This window comes from Barbatula barbatula, assembly GCF_947034865.1.
Source record: "Barbatula barbatula genome assembly, chromosome: 2".
NCBI lineage: Eukaryota > Metazoa > Chordata > Actinopteri > Cypriniformes > Nemacheilidae > Barbatula > Barbatula barbatula.
The window spans coordinates 3,068,810-3,088,614 of record NC_136767.1 but is presented as its reverse complement, the minus strand read 5'-3'; the positions used below and the strand labels follow the sequence as shown (position 1 = coordinate 3,088,614).

The 19,805-nt window shown below is 39.3% G+C and overlaps 1 protein-coding gene across 2 annotated transcripts in view; it reads right to left on the bottom strand.

Annotated features, from left to right (window-relative positions):
* tmem132e (transmembrane protein 132E) overlaps nucleotides 1–19,805 on the bottom strand; it is a 207,913-nt gene that overhangs the window by 48,898 nt on the left and 139,210 nt on the right. Inside the window, exons 1-2 of one of the 2 annotated variants that reach the window (XM_079480196.1) lie at nucleotides 13,097–13,409; nucleotides 11,116–12,043 (exon numbers count right to left, since the gene is read on the bottom strand). In XM_079480196.1, coding sequence (XP_079336322.1) covers nucleotides 11,116–12,043; nucleotides 13,097–13,166 — 998 coding nt within the window. In that variant the 5' untranslated portion in view covers nucleotides 13,167–13,409. Of the gene's footprint in view, nucleotides 1–11,115; nucleotides 12,044–13,096; nucleotides 13,410–19,805 lie in introns of those variants that run through there. The other variant, XM_079480197.1, reaches the window with a different exon arrangement.

Here is a 19,805-nt window from a genome sequence, read left to right as displayed (position 1 = left end):
TTTATATTGTCTATTTACAGTACCGTTGCACTGACAAAAATCTATTTAAAGGAGCGCCTGCCATGCCTCTGGGCGGCAGAGATCAGTAGCTCCATGTGTTCATCTATTGCGTTAAACATATTAAAGTGAGCAGACAGCCATATCTGGGGCAACGTTCATGTCTTGTCTTTTCACAACCATATCCTTGACGTGAATGCTTGAATGTTAACGTAGAGCGCAGGTCGAGTGTTTATGAGATTTACGAGCCGAGCCGATACAGCGCTTATACAAGTAGAGGTGAAGAACTGTTATGTGAGGTTGCATCAAAGCGCTTTAAAAGCGCTGCCTCTTTGAGTTTAATGCATCTTGTAATACCGTTAGATCTGAAAAGCTTTTTAACAGTTGTTTTAGACAGTCCCCGCCCACAGACGCTATGATGACTGTATGTGTCATGCAAAACGCAGCATGAGATAAAAATTCATGCAAATTTACAAGCGACTCTGTAAGTTTTATTTCCAAGGGGTTGACTTGCTTTGATTAACTGTACATTCATATAACCCAGTGGTGTGATGAATTTAAAAAAATTGTTTTTGATGGAAGATGTTCATTTATACAGAAAAGATGTTTGCATTTGTATAGGGGCAAGTTGTCACGTTTTTTTCCTTCCTGCACACTCCTTAATTGCGAAATTCATTAATGTCACAGCGTGAACCCTGTCAGACACGTGCGTGCCTCTCAAAAAACATGAAGATGATGAATAAGAGCTGAATTAAAGGTGAACGCATATATGCAGTAACGTGAGAGGCAGGAGGAGGGAGTGATGCGGTTGTAGTGCTCTAGCTACAGGGAAGCTGTGAGCATGAGGGTCTCGAACATCAGATCTCATCCATCAACTCTCAGAGGACTGGACACAACCGTCAGCATTCAACACACACTACTGTATATGTATTTAAACTGCCAGTGGACTGAACACAACACCAACCGTGTGTATTTGGGGGTAGTGTTCAGTCCTCTGAGAGGTGATATACATATACTGTACGGTAGTCCGTGGTATGTGTGTGCGTCTGCGTACATCCGTATCTATGTGTGTGAGGGGCAAGCTGCCGTGTCCAGTGTCGTGGGGTGTCTCAGCTGCACACAAGACTCCCTTATCTCACAACCCCAGGCGAGTCCCCCTGAGGATTGTGTGCATGTGTGTGTGTTATGAGGCGCTAGGTTGAGTAGTGTTGTTCGGTCCGCAGGACAGTATGTCAGTGACAAGGTAATTGCTGTAATGTACGTCAATTACTTCCCTTTTAGTCTCATTCACTGTCTGATTGATACTAGCTGCACCAACAGACACGCAGCGGCACGCGATGTTGTTACTGTTATGCATTGAAATACTATCGCAAATCAAACATCTACACTATTGTACTGCGTGAAGGACAATCGCCTTTATCTTGGAAGGAATGCCTTTCAAAGAAAATTCATGAAACTTTAACGTATCAAAACTAGTTGCTCTGACGCACCTTTGATGCTTGATGTCGACGAGTCGCGGGTCATGTGATTTTTACACTGTACCTTTAAGAAGAGGCTGTTCCAAGACTGCTGCGTGCGGGACGGATGTCATTTCCATCTGCTTCACAGATTCGGTCACACTCCCGGCAATAATATATGTTATCTTGTCTTTCTTCCGCACGCATCATTCACAATGTGTCCTGTTTTCGCCCGCAACACTCACGATTTGTTCTGACGCCACGAAAGCTCGCAGGTAAAGCGTTACGTTTCAGTGCGCACACAGATCTTTTAATATTATCGGATATTTTTGTGCTTGTTCCCCATTCAATAAAACCGGAAAGAATCAGAATAAATAAAATTGTTTCTCATTTTGGCTGCTGTCAATGTGGTGCTGCTTTTGTAAGACCGCTATGATAAAACGTCTGTTGTATTAGCCTTATAAATATACGTTGTTCTAAAGTCATAGGTTGTCGCAAACAATCTCGACACATTCTCTGTTGTTTCGTCTATTAAATTAATTTATAAGCAAATGACACTTGCAGTTGACTTGTAAATGCACTAGATGTTTGGTCTGTATACACGCTGCATATCTGAACTACTTAAGGCCCGTCAGTCCCCCTGGCAAGCACTTACAAGTGTCTTACTGCCCACACCCATCAAATCTGCTGCAAAACATTCCCTGGCTCTCATCTTATTTATTAATGACGTCGTCTACATCAATGCGACTTTAAAAAAATCACGGAAAACCCCTGGAAAATGAGTCTTTACTCTGTGAAACAAAAAAGATGTATTTTGAGCAATGTCTCACACAATGGAAGTCAATGGGGGGCAGTGTTGTTTTGTTACCAACATTCTTCAAAATAACGTCTGATGTGTTTTGCAGAAGAACGTCATACAGGCCCGACACGAGGCCGAGAAAATAATGAAAGAAATGTCATTTTGGGTGGGCCATCCCTTTAAAAGGACCACACCAATGAGAACCAGAACTTCTGCATTCATTTTCTTAAGGCATTTTGAAAGGACAGTAAACTGTGTAGCTGGGTTACAACACGTGTTCAACATGAACTTCAGTCAGGGTACACGGCATATTTAATTTGATGACCGATGACCCCAGTCACAAATTTTTGCATACAAATAGTATGAAAAGAAACCACGGAGCCTCTGTGATGGAGAACTCGAAGTGCAGAACGTGCAGTACCTGGAAGATTTTTTCTTCAAAACGCTAGACAGAATGTCCGAGACAAACAAGGGACTAAAGTTTTCAATGCATCAGGACACAATACACTGTGGGTGTATGCGTAAAAGTTGAAATCATAACAGAATGACACAAAGACTATGAAATACTATTGGATGTAACCAAATGAACCCAACACACACACAATAAACAAACACGAATGTGGAAGAAAGTCATTTATGTGAATGATTAGCATTCCCATTCCTTCAGGGATTTCTGAGCTCAGTTACTATGTGGGTCTGGAATGAGTCATAATGAATGCATCCACTGACAAAAAATATCCTGCAGTGTTACAATTACCGGCTGGATGACTCTGCGTAGCATAACACCGCGATAATTACCGGAAAAAAACAAGTGCTCTTTTCTTAACATAACACCTACAGCAGGCTTTCTAATAAACATGCCCTTTCATCGGCCCCGGAGAGGAATACAAATACTGCGTGACCTTTCAGTCTTTGATAAGGGTGTAATAAACACCAATTGGGAGGCGTGTACTCTTATTCAGCCGTCTTGAATCAATGTCACTCCATCAACCAATCTGGCGTAACAGGAGATCTTCATTTATTTACATGCATTTGCATGTCAAATGTGAGAAAATGCATCTACAACGCCACTCAAGCGTGCATCTACCTCATTAGCATCTAATGTATGCATATCTGCACCCACACACACACAGACACAAATGCACGCGGACACTGATGTTCTGAGTACACACCTCACTATCAAAATGAGTCGAGTATTTGTACGAGATATTTAATTTGTGGGATCTATTTCCCAGCGCGTGGCATGATTTGAAGCCTCGGACGATTGGTAATCCTTCTTGGAACAGGGAAGCGTGGCATAAGCACGCCGGAATCAATTTCATCGAAAGCCAACTGCTTTCTGACCACGGCGTATAATGCTGCTGTTTACATCCACACAGCAGGGCCACGAAACTGAGGACGCATTATTTCCACGGTTGCATGTTATCAACGTGACCGTAAAATGCCAGTGGTGACCAAAATGTGTGGAAGCATTTTGTAAAGGCACCCAAAAATTGGTGCCTTGGATGAATTGAAAAAAACGTTGTTGTTAAGACTGGCCACAGCGCGAGAGCTTGGAGGGGCAATTGGAAGGCTTCTTTTGAAATATTATTGATCGCTACAAAAATGTAACATCACAAACATGAAAATGAAATAGCTTGAGGGAGCCAGAGAAACCAGTCGATAGAAAAGCTGGCACGAAAATGGGGCTGAAACTACCTATTGTGCTCAGAATCCCTCTGTGGTAATAGCAGATGATGTTGAGCAAGTCCCAGGAGTGGGAGGGGACGATATTCTCCCATTCTTGCTGGAAGCCAAGGAGACTCACTTCTACATGTTGGACAGATCTTAAAATGTGGATAGACTGAAACAAAAATGACACACGGGCTCATTTTGATGTTTTTTATCTCATGACTTCACTGAGGTTTTTTATGTGTTCTATAAATGTGTTCTCTTGACTGTTCTCTGTCAGACCTGAGAAAACATGTCTTAGAAAATCTTACTTAAGAGGACAGTTCACACAAAAGTAAAAATGTACTCATTCTCATGTTATTCTAAACCTGTTTTTTTCATCCATGGAACCCAAAAGGGCATGTAGGGTTGGTGATTTTGTAATAACACATTTAATTATCAGACTGGCGTCATATATGAGGTCCTCAAAATGGAATCAAAAAGTCAAAAGCAGACACTGTAGTGTTCTATTGAAGAAGTCAAGTTTCTATATGCTTACAGACTTTAAAGGCTAACGGTCGCTCTTTTTTGCTCCAAATAGGTAACTATATAATGGAGGTATTTTCACCAAAAGGTTAAACAATTTCTACAGTACAGGAGTTTTTCTTTAAATGTCAGACCAAAGCATGCGGTCACATTTTTAAATGGGGCAAGTTGTCACAATGTGGTATAAATGGACACAATTTAACTTAATTCCCAAATGTTTTGATATTTTGAACACTGTCTTTATATTTTCCTGTTTCATAAGTTGATTGAATGCACATTTGTCCAAAAACTATAGCACTTTAAAGGGATACTTCACTCAAAAATGAAGTTGCTGTCCCCGTATGTGTATAAATGTCTTTGTTCTGATGAACGCAGACAAAGATATTTGAAAGAATGCTTGTAACCATACAGGTCTTTCCCCCCATTGACTCCCTTACGGAAAATTACTTTATCATTGTTTTTTTTCTATAAGAAAAGAAGACATTTTGAAGAATGTAGGACAGCAAACAGTTCTGGGACACTTTTGACAACCGTAGCATTTTTTCCTATATGGGAGTCAATGGGGGTCAAAAAGATATCTGGTTATAAGCACTCTTCCGAATATCTTTTTCTGCATTCATCAGAACCAAGACAGATTTGGAACAACTCGAAGGTGAGGAAATGATGACAGGATTTTCATTTTCAATGTCAGATTTCATTGTGACAACTAGTACCTGACATGTAAACACAAACCCATTTTGGGTAGTTGACAAATATACTGTAAATGTGTCCTTGACATAGCAAAATTTTAGAAAACAAACTGTTAATAATACATTACGTTATATTATTAATATTTCAATTCAAAATATAACATGGCATACGAGAGATTTATATTCAATGTTCCTTTTTTCCCCGAAATGTTTGCTGTCACCGCACTGGACACATTTCTTGGCAAACTGTGTTAAATAGTGGAAATGCATTCAGCTGTGGCCTAATGGTTAGAGCGTTGGGCTTGTGATCAGAAGGTTGCCGGTTCTAATCTCAGTTTTGTTTTCTAAATGACTGATGTGCCCTTGAGCAAGACACCTTACCCCTGATTGCTCTGCAGTAATGTGTCACTGTAAAAAACTATTTGTAAGTCGCTTTGGATAAAAGCGTCTGCCAAATGAATAAATGTTCACTTGAGTAAATACCGTGTCAGCTAGCCCCATTGTTTCCTATTTGTGCTTTTATTGTGTACATTATCAGCATTCTGCATACAACCCAAGGCCTTAACACATAGCACAATGTTAGAATGTATCATGTGAGAGTTACCGAGATGCCTGACCCGCATCAAGAATGTAAGTAAAATGAGTCATTGAGTTTGTGTACTAATATTGCTTTCATGGTTGACAGAGGAGAAAGGAAAAACACGCTTGAAGAATGTATTGTGTAGGATCACGGTCAGATTTACCATAGTGAATAATTTCTATAATGCTTTGCCTTGCCGGTCAGTTTAATGGCCAGCTAAACCGGTTTGTATTTCAACGCAGCATCAAAATAAATAATATTTGCGTTTTTGCAAAACACCACCCACATCATCACACATGCACTTTCATTTCTTTCTGCATAATAAATCAATACAGGAGCAGATGTATTTACACAACATTGAACACCGTGATGTTAATATCAACAAAATTACACGGTTGAGTAAAAACAATTTGATGTTTGTTGTAATTATTTCTTGGTCCTGGTCGCATGTACTGCACCACTGCTTGCTATTACAATTAGTATTTTGATCTCTTTGGCCTAGTTTTGTTATTAAAACTGATGAAGAGAAAGGTAAGAGAAAATGGCACGAGCAGTCTAACTTATCGTGTTTGTGCACTTACAAAAAGTATCATAGTATCAAACTAAAGTGCAGTCGTATTGAAACAGCAGATGTGTCTCCGAAATAAAGCCATAAGGTCAATTCAAAACCTCTGATATCGGTGACATAAGCTGTTAGTGTTGTGAAAGGTGTTTATGGCATATCTTGGTCGGGCTTAACCAAGCAGGAGAAAATGTCGTAAATGTGCCGCAATAAGATTCCGATTGACTTTGACAGAATGGTGTTGCATGACCAATTTGCTGTAATGATATAATTCTTGGCGGCACAGACGGCTGTGTTTTATGAGCAATAGGACCTGGCAAGTAAACGGGAGTGTTTTGCCAGTGCTGCTGTGGAAAACAAAATTAAGTAGCATCCTCAGGTGACAGCACTGGTGTTATTTTATACAAGTTGTATTTGAGGTCTCGTTTCATTTCTCTGTATTAATATGACAAACGTAAAGATTGGGTGTGTCAATCAATTTTAATGCAATTATTTGCATGATATCCTGGTTAATTAATGAAATAAATCACAGTTAATGACGCGTATCAATTAGATGCTTAGAAGCGTAAATGAAGACCTGTAGCAAATGAAGACAAATGGCAGAACATTCATATGGTAAAAAAATACACATTGTCGCTAAATTCATTATAGCATGTACAGGGGTCACAAATTGACAACAGTAATGTGTTCATTTTTAGCGTATTATAATTAATTGTATCAGATTAACGTGTTGAATTTAAAGCCTAATTCGCACACATCACGAAGTCAATCTATATTTTTGGATGCGGTATAAATCAAAAGACCTTGGCATGGTTTAAAAGGATGGTTAAGTACACACGTCCATGACCTTGCGTTAGTTGGGTGGGATGTGAGAGACAGGACACTCAGCATTTACTCAAGTATGCAAAAATAGAGGAGGAGATGACTGCGCTTGACTGAGATCTCTCTGTTTTACTGCTTCAATTTATCTTCTGAAGGATAAGAGGCATGCGGGAGAACAGGAGACCTTTCTCTTTTGGGTATAATAAATGTCAAGCCACATTTCAAACAGTCGATTAGCAGTTCCTAAATGTTACAGCCACCTTTTAAAAGTGCAATACCTTTGCTTCCTTTCGTATCATCTAAACATATTTTTAGGCAAAAAAATTATATTTTGCATGAATTTCATCTTTTTTTGCCTTTGGGTTGTGTAGTCTATGTGTATGTGTATTTACAGGGGGACCTGCAAGTTCTGTATTTTTGATCTAATTTCTCGCTTTTCAAAGATAAATTGCATCTAGGCTTCCACTGGGTAACAGATATTTACCAATAACTGCTAACATTTTATATATAATGAAATCTGACGGTTACCCAGAATTCCAATATATAAGATAGTGACCTCTTGAACAGCTTCAATGCTACATATGTTTGTGTGTTGTAGGCACTTCAACAAAATGCCGAAAAAACAATTATACAGGTTGTGAGTTTAATGAAAGTAAAAAAAAACGTATGTTCTGAGGGCATGTGGCATTGAGCAGTGGGCAATGTCATGGAGTTGGGAATGGGACATCGTGGGCACAGGGTATTGCTGATGTGAGCGTGACGCGGTCAGATCTGGTTGACAAGCAGAGCAGAGTTAAGGTGACTGTCCAATGAGTCACCCAATCAGACGCAGCGAGCGCGCTGACACATCCTATAAGGAGCGTGAGGTGAATAGGGCTCACTGCACACAATGTGCTATAAGACACGGGTCGGTGCCACGCGACCTTCAGGCGCTGCATTACGCTGGGTCGGGAGGATTGAACCTCCCCGGGGTAATTGGAATATATGTGATTTCATAACCTTCGCCCTCTGCTACAACACATAACTCATGGAAAGCTCTGGATTTACAGTATTCCGTCTTCTGAATAATGGGCTCGTGTACCTTAAAAGTAATATGCTCATGTCTTGGCATAGATGGATGTGATACGGTCACTGTCACCACTATACATGAATGCTAACATTCCTGTTATTTCTCATGTACTTAAAGAACAGACAGAAACTCATAACAAACTATTTATGGAGGTGGAGATATCAGTAACAAATATACGCAGAAAATATTGTTTTATCCACTGCATACTGCAAGGATGCCAAGACTAAGGATCTATTAATACACATGCACAAGTGTGTATTTATATCTATATGAATACGCGTATATTTGTTTATTTATGCAGGTGTACGCCCTATATGTATTTAAAGGGTTGTTAACGCATGCATTGTTTGTAAGTTATATCTGTATGTGATATATGTTATACCTTTTATTGGCAGAGAAGCATAGTTCAGAAAAAAACAATGCACAGGCAAACACATAGTGATCAAATGGTGAGACTGCTTAAACGTTTGAAATCGTTCATAGAATGTTTGTAATAACGTTTTAACGCCCACGTGTAACTTGTTTAGTTAACCAATTTCGACAAGTGTCAACATAGAACAAATCGATTATAAATAAAAGCATAATCTAGAAATAACCTTTAACCCCAAGTATACACAATAGTACATATCTGACAAACGAAATAAAAAGTATTTTTATTAACAAAATATAAAAATAATATTCTTTTTTAAACAGTGCTCTGTTGTTGTTCGACGCAAGAGTTCTCTGGAAACTTGACGACGATTTTGTTACCACCCGGGCAGAAGAAATGACTGAATACTGCCACTGACATTTTCATCACAGCAGCTGTTTTCTGAAATCTAATTGTTACCATTTTAAAGTTGACTATTCTATTTAAAAGATGTTGAAGTACTAATAAGAGGCTTGCAACAAACTTTTCTTGTCTCAACAGCTCTTTAGAAACTCACAGGAAAATCTAAACTAAGCGATTTTAACAGTAGGGTACAACAGGCTGTGCTTTATAATCATGAATATATAAATGCAGGACTAATGTTTGGCTAACACAATAAATCATATTTAAAGACTAAACTATGTAACGTGGCCTCTAGAAATAACTGATAGAAGTAATGGAATGCTTAAAAAAGGAGAATGGTGGTGGGAAGGAATGTGAAGTGGGGGAAATTGTAGCTGAGCTTAATTCATATTTAAAGATTTCTTTATTACATCTTTAATAGCCTTTTTTGTTGGTATCTCTCAACTTTTGGCTCGCAGCACAGTTTAATTCACCTCCCGTTGAGTTGACTGGCTCAGGGGCCTCAACTTCAGACGATCTTTCTCATCTCCTCTCTTCTCTCCTGTGCTTTATTGCTCTACAGCCTTGCCTTGGAGAATGAATGCCACCATATTGGGCCGAATTCTTTAGTATGAGGTCTGAGAGATTTACTGTTTGGAGATTAATATCGTAGGCAAACCAAAAATGACCACAAATGAACTTTCATTGGTATTAGATTGGCAAAACTGTTCAATCTAATGTAATGGAGGAGAAATTAGCTTCTGCGCAATATTAATCAGGTTGATTGTCTCTTTTCCAGACATGATCCGATATGAAGAGAACTGAACAGATTATTCTCTACATATGCCATTTAAAAGGAATAATGTTAGAAAATGGACCATCATTGTAGTGACAGACAGCAATGTGCTATGTGGTAACGTCACACCGACATCTGCTCTTTTGGTCATTTGAGCAGCTTTGTATTTAAATATATGATATTCCTATAAAAAAGAAAAATAACATGCGATTTCTTTGCAGTTTTTCTTCTTGAAATCAATGACATTAGAATGGTAGTCAAAGGTGCCCTAGAACTGTTTGCTTTCCTAAATTCTTCAAAAATCTCTCATTTTATGTTCAACAGAACAAAAAAGTTACAAAAATGTTTCCTACTATGGAAGTCAATGATACCCCAGAAATGTCAGTTGCGAAAATATATAATTTCTTAAATAAATATGTTAAATCATAACGTAATATAATCACAGTTTACTGTACTTACTGTAAATGTATTTATTATTGTTATTCAGGAGTGTAAAGGCAATATAGAAATCATATATTGCATACACTTTAAAAGATCCAATAAAAATAGTGCAAAATATTTTAACAACCGTATTTCACATTTTACACTGCTTTACCTTGTACCTGAGTCCGTAAAATTAACAGATAATGTACCGACAAATGTACTGATGTACAAATTACCAATACATTTTCCATTTCAGTAAAACTAATAGCCGCACATACATGTAGTCGCTATAGTGACTGTCAATCACCCCTGCAAACTGCTCCACACACACACACAAACACCAAACATCAGATAACACATAATGAGGTATCTCTGCTAGGTTACACCGCCGCCCAGCCTGCTCCCATTTGGGTTAATGAGTTATCGAAGCCTAATTAATTCACGGCGAATTTCTAAATTGAAGTCTGAGAGTTTCCATTACAATTAGACTGACTCTGTTTATAAAGTACTTCTTCGATATGCCTCAAAGAGCAGCTAATATCCTACCTCCCCTCCTATTTCTCTCATCTGGGGAGAAAAAGCTAATTTTCCTCCGCCTTTAAGGATTTAAATAATAATTTTACTACAAACGAACCCGAACTCCCTTGTTCTGTTGATGACGAGAAATAAAATGAAAACACATAGGCCAAATGAGAAAAGGCAAGCCTCATATCACATTGGCTTTGATTCGTGGAGAACTGGGTCAAGCTCATAAGAAATTAAATTTGAACAGATGTCAATTATTATCCATTATCTTTTTACTTCGAAAAGCGGAATCCATCCCGCAGTCTCTTAAACTCTGCCATGCCCACAAGAGATTTCTCAACATATCCTATAAAGATCTTCTTTATGCAAACATATTTTTCTATGAATTTGCATCTAAGTCACACAGTGTCTTAGCACTTCAAGCTCAAAAAGAATAAAGAAGCACTTACTTGAGTGTAAACTGCTCCACAGTTGAATTTGGGACCAATAACAGGTAGATGTTAAGGGGCTCTCCAGGCTTCAATGGACTCTCCGGCAACCTCAGAAAGAGGTTCTTGTCAAGCTGTTTGTCCACCACCAGTTGTTCCTGGCTTGGCTGATATAAACTGATGCTCCCAATACGGAGAAGCGGTTGTTGGGATGACACCTCCCCTCTTGACGCACCACCTCGACGGGGGTAAATTTCCCCACACTCATCGTTGCTGTCTGGATCATGAAGGGTATAGTACAACTCCACCTGAAGGGTTTCTCCGCTCAACTCAAGCCCATCTGTCCCTGAGGACTTGCGGCGACCCAAAGGTGCTACGTTAACATTAAACCACGTCGAAGGGAGCTCCAGTTGGGCCAAACACTGCGCCAGATTCCCATAAAGCCTGCAGGATGTCTTGATCTCCCGGACATCTCTAAAAGCATGCAACCTCACACATGGAAGCTTGTCCTGAATCTTGAAGTCATCCCAATCTCGCCCTGCGATGTAGAACAGAACCTGAACCAAAGGGTTGCTCGTAAAAACCCTAGATTGTACAATGTAGGCCCTGACTTTCCAATTGACCGTCAGCCTTCCGGGAATTTCCAATGGACTTGATGGCTGCAGTAAGTCCTTGGACACCGCCTGGTCTTGGGTGAAGGGACCGAGGGAGATGTTAATAGCAGGTAGTTCCTTGGTCTGAAATACTACAAAGCTCTCAGACCGTTGAAGAGGGTGACCGCGTGGGCCTCCGTATGTCGGAACTCGGTTCTCCTGTAAAAAGAAGGCCAGCTGTGTGTTGGAGAGCTTGAAGCTGGCAGGGAGGTAAATTTCCGGTGGGCTGGAGGTGGCACTGGGGACAGGGACACTGAATAGGGCATCAGAACTGGTAGGGGAAACTTTACCAGCAACTGCAAAGACAGAAACAACAAAGAAATCAGTTAAACAAGCTTACAGTTAAAGATATGATGAAACATCTGGATAAAAAGTTTATGGATTCTCGACCTCTTAAAAGCTTTTGCCTTTAGGCAGGGAAGTCCCACATGTTATTTTACAGCAAAGTGGTCTGGATAGAAAACAACTTCGAGTAATAAAGTGTGCGCTTGATCAAAGCAAATTCGTTACATAAAAAGAACTCAAGAGGCTTTGTTGTATCTGCTGGTGGCAGAGAAAAATGAACAATGCTCTTTCAAATGACTGCTTGTTCTTGGTTTCAAGATGCTCGGTTGGCTTCGACAATATATGTTGATTAATGGAATGCAAGAGGTTTCTAAATGAACAGTCCCGAGTGACACTGAATCATCTCATTTCAAATTATGGACATATTGCAAACGCATCAGTTCAACAAGAGGACAGAGGTGGGCCAAATTAACACACATTCTCGCCGTTCGGCTGATTGGAGTGAGGCAGGATATTGAGTAGCAAACAGTTTTGTCCGATAACATATCGTACATAGAAGACATCATTGATCTCTATCTCTTGGGGTCCTAAGATTAACTACCCGAGACTACATGCCCAATCGATTGCTCAGAAACTTCAACACACCGATTATAATCCGTCTCCACTTAGAGACATAGAGATACTTTGACATTAGTGCTAAAATTACAACGCAAACGAAACTTGTGGCTCACGTAGCTTAGGTCTTGGTTTTAAATCCCCCGAAAATATGTTTGAATGCACTGTACGTTTCTCTGATTAAAATCATCTATCCCATGTATCAATGGAAAGCTACATAAAAATAGTCTTTGAAAGCAATAAATGAAAAGCTCATCTGGTACAGTTATAAAAAGAGACAATCTGTAACTCGAGGACACAAACAAATTGCACAGTACGCAAAAATGCTGTTTTTGCGAGAAAATGTTTCACACTTTCTCATATGTCATTTCCCTGAAAGCAATGCATTTATATGAACTTCATTCCACATTGCAATCAGCACTCGCAAAACAGAGAAAAATAAAACATACTTATCGTAATGACAATGCACAGTGAACTAAAAATCCATGGCAAATCCCCTCGACCAAGCAAGTGTCCCATATTCCACCAACAGTGTGCATTTAAGCTCAGTATTTCACTTTACAGGACACACAAAGCCAGGTTCAGTTCACGCTTTGAAACCCGAGTCTTAAACTTTCAACAGTATCTTCCCAGTGGTAATCCAGGACCTGCTCTGAGATTTAAGAGAGACTGCTCTCTCAAACATGTTGGGAAGCTCCAAAGGCTCCTCCTGCCCTACAGCATGATCGGAGCGAGTCCATCTATTCTCAACAGTTCCTGTTCGAACGTGACTCCTCCTGGAAGATCCCGTTCCCTCCTTCCAACCCGAGACAAAGCCCGGACGCCGCCCCGTCTCGCCACACCTCACCCCAAACTGTAATAAACTCTTTAGCTCTCATTCACAGGCAGTGCAAAAGCACTTCTCACAGGACACCAGCGTGGCAGACTACAAACTACCCTATTACATTCATCTTCTCCCATTGGACATGTTGAGGCAGACTCTGAATGTGGATGTGTGAGGGAGGGAGTGTGTTTGTGAGGGGGGTGGGTTTGGGGGAGGGATGCATAACTTGAGCGCCTTCAGGCACCGAGTGGGGGATTAGTGGGAAGATCATTGACGAATTAGCTCTCGTCCTCCCCTCATCCGACGGCCCCTGCGAGATAAATCAGAATGAAATTGGGGGGATGGTGGTGGGTTACATGTTAATCGTGAGGAGAGTTTTCTGCAGGCAGGATACTGAGAAACATTTGAGATGTGCAGGCCGATTCTCTTTGCACAGAATGTTAAACCACAATGGCTGTTTACATTAAGAGTAAATCAAGGTATACATCAAAAAATTCAAAGAATGCTACTGGGGTATATAGTCCATAAATCGGTGCACGTGTAATGTGATTTTAGATGAAGCCATGTATTAATAAAGACTTTTTAATTATGATTATACTTTCAAGTGCCTTGGAATTATGTGTTTTTAGAAAAAAAATGAAGGTCATATAGAAGTGTCCTGGTATTGTGTAGGATTAGGGATGTACAGTAGGGTCATGCAGAATATGTGCTTTATAAGTACTAATAAACAGCCAATATGCCATTAATAGGCATGCTAATAACAACTAGAGAATTGCCCCCGATACTAAAGTGTTAGCTTAAATTCTGCATCTGTCATTCACAGTTATATTCTGTCGATTACCCTTTTATTTTAATTAATAAAAATGATTACATTTAAATTATTAAAAATAATAAAAAAAAAATTGAAGGTTTGTATGCAAGTAAATGGGTTGAAAATGTAATCTGCCATTCACTGTCATTTTCCGATGACTAGCATACTAGTCATAAAAAGTTTAAATCCAAATTTTGTCCGATCCTATGCAAGGAACGGGGTTGAGAATTCAGCCTTTAGTTATCGGTCATTCAATGGACATTTTCTGTCGACCAGCTTTCATTATTTTATGTTGTATTGTAACTTATTAAAAAATCCTACATTTAATCATTTATATTCATAATTTGCAACCCTGTTACTTGCATACAGACGCTCAAAATTTTTATTTAAACCCACACAAAAGCACCAACACACACGCCCTACCCTCCGGGCCATTGCTCCAAAATCCGAGCTGTATTTTTTCTCAAGTATCTTAACCACAATACTGTGCCTTACATAGCCACGCTGTGTGCAAATAATCTCTCCACTTGAACATTTCTGCAGACAGGCAGGAAAAAATCATTTCATACAACATTTCTAATAAATACATTCCTCAGTTTGAACGCATCTGACCGAGCGGCACTTTCTTTACCACACAGGGAGCCTCTGAGATAATGGTATTAACTTTTTCTTTCAAGGCAGGCCGCCTCCGCTCCATTACATCTCTGACGTTTATCATTGTTCTCCTACGATGTACAGGGTCTGATTATAAAAGGCCTGAGATTGCGTTTCACTCACACAGCCACCCTTGACGTGGCTGTGGCCTGCGGAAACGGATATGAATACCTCTTAAACCGGATGAGATAATGCCTATGAAAGCCAATCCATTATGAACACATTAAATGGCCGAGAGCTCCTCTCAACTGCTTCTCTAGATGCAGGTGGTCAAATGTATATATGGTCTCGATAGCTCCATTGGATTATGCGATTCCAGTGCTCCAGAGGATACGCCGCATATGAGGTCATCAAATCCATCATGCCCATCATTGCACAGCCTCTGTACTATGTCAACCAAAAGGCACATATGGGATTACAACATGACACCAAAACTCTCCCCCCCACCTGCTAATAGATCTCTGGGTGTAGTGAGGTGCCTGCTGCCGTGGAGCTCAATAACAGGAAGCACATCTGTTGGTCAATATGAATGTGGCTTCATCAGATCTTATGGGCAGTTTTTGAGCTCCCGCCTTATGTGAGCTAATGGAAGCCGCAATACACCTCCTGAGAGGTCAAAGTTTTGCTGTTCAATATAACTCATCATCACTGTCATTTGGTCTGCGTAATCCTACATCCGTTTTTAAAGAAGCCGGTAGTATAAGAATGACGCCATAAGCGTGCTTATTCCCTTTGAACTAATCGGCCTGGCGGGGCAATCGCTTCGGGACGTAATCCATGCGGCATTATCTTAGAAATAAAATTGAAAATGATAAGCATTAATATACAAACCCAAGCAGACACGCACACTATGAAAGTGTGCGTATCCGAGAGGAAAAATTATTGTGATCTTAATGCATGTGTTGATTTCCGAGTCCGTTGAAGTTGGAAAATGCGTATGGCATGGTGCATTGTTTCCCATTTTGAATTACCGAACAAATTGAAGAGAGTAGCACGTTAATTAATGAGCCGTTCCTCAAATACATCTCTATAAGGAGACACTAGAGGAGCGCAATCGTTCCATCTGAATTACTGCATTCCACTGCGCCCAAAGGAAATGAGCGGAGGGGAAAGTGAAAAAAGGAAGATGGTGAAACACATGATGTGAAAGGTGATGAAAGATGGGAACAATGCAACCTGAAAGGGAAACCGCCATGCGGTCGTCATAGAGAAGGCAACATACCATTAGCAAAGAATCCTTGTTTTTATCAATCCATGTTTTTTTTATTGATGCGTCCTGTGAGTAAAAGCTGCAATTCCCTCTATTGACGGTTTCCAAACAACAACATAAACAAACGTTAAAGTGCATGGCCGCTTTTAGGGCCAAAAACTTAACCTCGTAGTCACTGTGGGTTGTTTTTGTTAACAGGCAACTTACATAGCTAGCAAGTGAAAAGTAGCCTGTATAATTTTAGGTTACAAGTAGAAGAACTGTTACTTGGCTAACAAGTCATTTAACAAATTGTTTATCAAAATGAACAAAAAAGAAATTCAACAAATGATTTATTAAATACAATTATTATACAATAAATACAAAGGATTATTGATATAAATTGATCAAAATATAAATAGTTACATTATTAGCCAACAGCCAGACCGATCAAGAAAACACGGAAGTTAACTTCGGGCCAGGCGGTCTATATTGCCATCTCTGTTTGAAACATGAAAAATATTTATCTTCACGTCTTCAAATGACAATATCAAACGAATATTTTGTGCAAAATATTGATAGCAAAACTTTTAAATCATTATTGTTGTGACACCGATTTTATGTGACTTGCCAAATAACAGAATAGCTTGATTTCAGTGGAAAGATCAAAATAAATATATGTTAAATGTTACTAAGACTCTAAATTGATCTTAAAATAGGGTTGTTTTTTAAACCACTGGCCTTTTTCTCATTTGCTTGTAAAGCAACCAAAATGTAGATACACTTCAAGCATTTAAGAACAAAAACAACATACTGACATGGAAACTAATCATCTCTAAATTATAGTGAAACTTAAGAATTCTATATGAAAATATGTTTTCAGAAACATCTCTTGAATTAGGGGTGTTACTTTTCCGTCGTAATACTTTTCCGTCGTAATACTGTATCATCAAACTCCGTGTCATGAATCAAAGCAAACATCAAGTAAGCCGAATAAAGAGTTTATTAATTCACCATAGCATATCAGGAACTCTGCGGCACGCAGCAAACCTTTTGATCCACGGCTATGCTAACAAGCCTGTCAGTGGCTGTGATTCAGAGGCTAGCGGATGAACTGTGGCTGGAGTTAGCATGACAAACAACAGTTGCAAATGAAGCAATTTACATAAGAAACGGGCGCTGTGACCGTTAGCGTCGCATCAAACCTATCTGTATCACACTGCGTCTACCAAAAAACAAATTCTCTTTTGAATAACGGGGTGGATGCAGAAAGGAAATGTTTACTGGGAAATGGGTCTTGCATCTTTAAACTGCGGACCATATTTTGCCATTATTTCATGAATCACCGCCACGAGGCCCTAATACCATACATTTGCTTCTTTTCACCGCTTGCCCTTGTCTGTAGTTCAAGTGGCTTTTTCTAAGAGTGGATGAAAATGGACTTAATAACAGAAAATGTGAGGCCCCGTGCAGTGAGATGGGTGCTAATGCCGAGCCACCGCTTCTCATCGAAAGCATTTGAGGCAGATTGAAATAAAAGGGAATGAGGAGATTTGTCATTAGGAATGTGACGGGATATAAATCTGAAGCCAGCTAATTCTGATGGCGAGGCTCGCTGCCACACATTGGGGTTATGAAATATTTAAGGGGCTAATTATAGCAACTAAGCAAAATTATACTTTTGTGTGCAGGACAGAAAAAGAAAAGATTTGTTTCCAGAAGAAGACAATCTTAAAACAGCAAGCTTTATCGTTTCTACAGTATCCTAAAAAATATGAAATAGTATATGTAATATGCGACGCAGCCAAAGCTACAATGAATAAAAGCCCATCGAATAAAAGTGTAATAATAAGATAAATATCCTGAATCCTATTAACCTTCTCATTTATAATAATAGTAGTAATAATAAAGTCCATTTTGCAAGCAGTAAAATCGCTTCCAGAAGCAATTCCTGTGTTTCATTTCTTTATTTCACATTAGTTAAGTCTTAAAGATGTTCATTTAACAATTCATTGGAAATGTTCTGTTGTTCATACTGTGGTCTAACACTTGCACCCTTAAAAATGGTCTACAGGGCTGTGTTTTAATAAGCCAAGCCTGTGGGAGACTATAAAACAGAAATTGCACATGAAGATATTGATTCATGTTTTCCAAAAAAAAAAAAAATAGAACTGATCCAGTATTTACCATTTAATTAATCAAATTCAATATTATTTTATATCATGTTTTATTTCAACACTGGCTTGGATATCCCGCAACAGTAATTTGTATAAAATAAAACATGAAATGAGATCAGAGGTCTGATATATTAATAAACTTTACTCGCACGTGTATACCTACCTGAATTACACACCCAGCACATACAAGCGTACTTGCTAAGAGCATCGATTTGACTTTAGATGGCTGTTTAATGAGGATGGGAAGTAGAAAACAATAGTGATAGATCCAATCCACAGGGACTTCTAACCAGTCTATTGACTAAAAAGATGTCTGGGTATGTTGATAAATGATCAGGAGCAAAGCACGTTGCGTTCACCTTCATAGACATTAGAGTCTGTAGCATCTGTAGTAAACAGAACAGATACTAATCCTCTTCTCATATTAGGGCAACCATACGTACCCATTTTCACCAACATGTCCAAGCCTGGATTTTGGGTGCGCCCTCCCATGGTCGCATTTGCCCAGCGCGAACATCATAGAGGTTTATTATTTCAGAAAAGCAACCGTTACATTTTAGAAAGATGATTCGTCTTTAGAGAACTAAATGTTAATTTTATAACGCTTTTTTAACTGTAATGAGAGAACCTAAATGTGACCTGAAATCCTGGCTGGGACGTGTCCGGGAAAAATGGTACGTTTGGTCACCTTAACTTATATTTTCACATATAAGATCATAAATCGTTTTGATCCAACCCATTGTATTCTTCCCACCTCTGCCTGGATTTCAACATTACGGCGGCATGATGGCGAAACGGAAAATCGCACGAGAAAAACATGTTACAATGCTCATAATTCCGGACTGAAACCTTCTTCAGACAACAGATACAAAAGAGCCAAATAACAATCACAATTTTGTTATCCCATTCTTTTGTTCCCATGGTGAGGGACCTTAAAATACCCAACCAAGTCACCATAACAACCAGTTCTTTAGAAAAGATTTTGCACAGTCTGTTTTGAGAAACAAGTGAAGCTCCTATTGACAAAAAGATGTGAACTCTAGAAACATTTGCGGTTTTAGTTTTTTATTTCTTCAGTATTGTGTTTAACATTTGTGCAAGTTTCTGGACGAGCGGATTGTTTTGCAAAATGGTAATTAGAAGAATCCTGCAAGAATCCAGCAGTTCGATCTGTGAGACCATCGATCAGAGCAGATTAAATAGATTAAGACCACCTGAATCTGATATACGCAGGCACACTATTCATTACTGTCTGCACCTAGAGCACCTCTTTAGAACCGCGCTCATTCAAGAAACGTTCGACATGGTCTTCATGTTGAATGACTTTCATAAGCTGGAAAGGATTTGAGGATGAACCCCCCCCGTCCTTGAAAAAACGCTTATCGACAAGGGTGAATACAACAAACTGTAAAAAAAAGAAAACCCTGCTAAGCCTTGAATATAGCTGATGAATCTGAAAACCTTGTGATCTTCATCTGTCAGCAGTTGTAATCTGTATGGGACA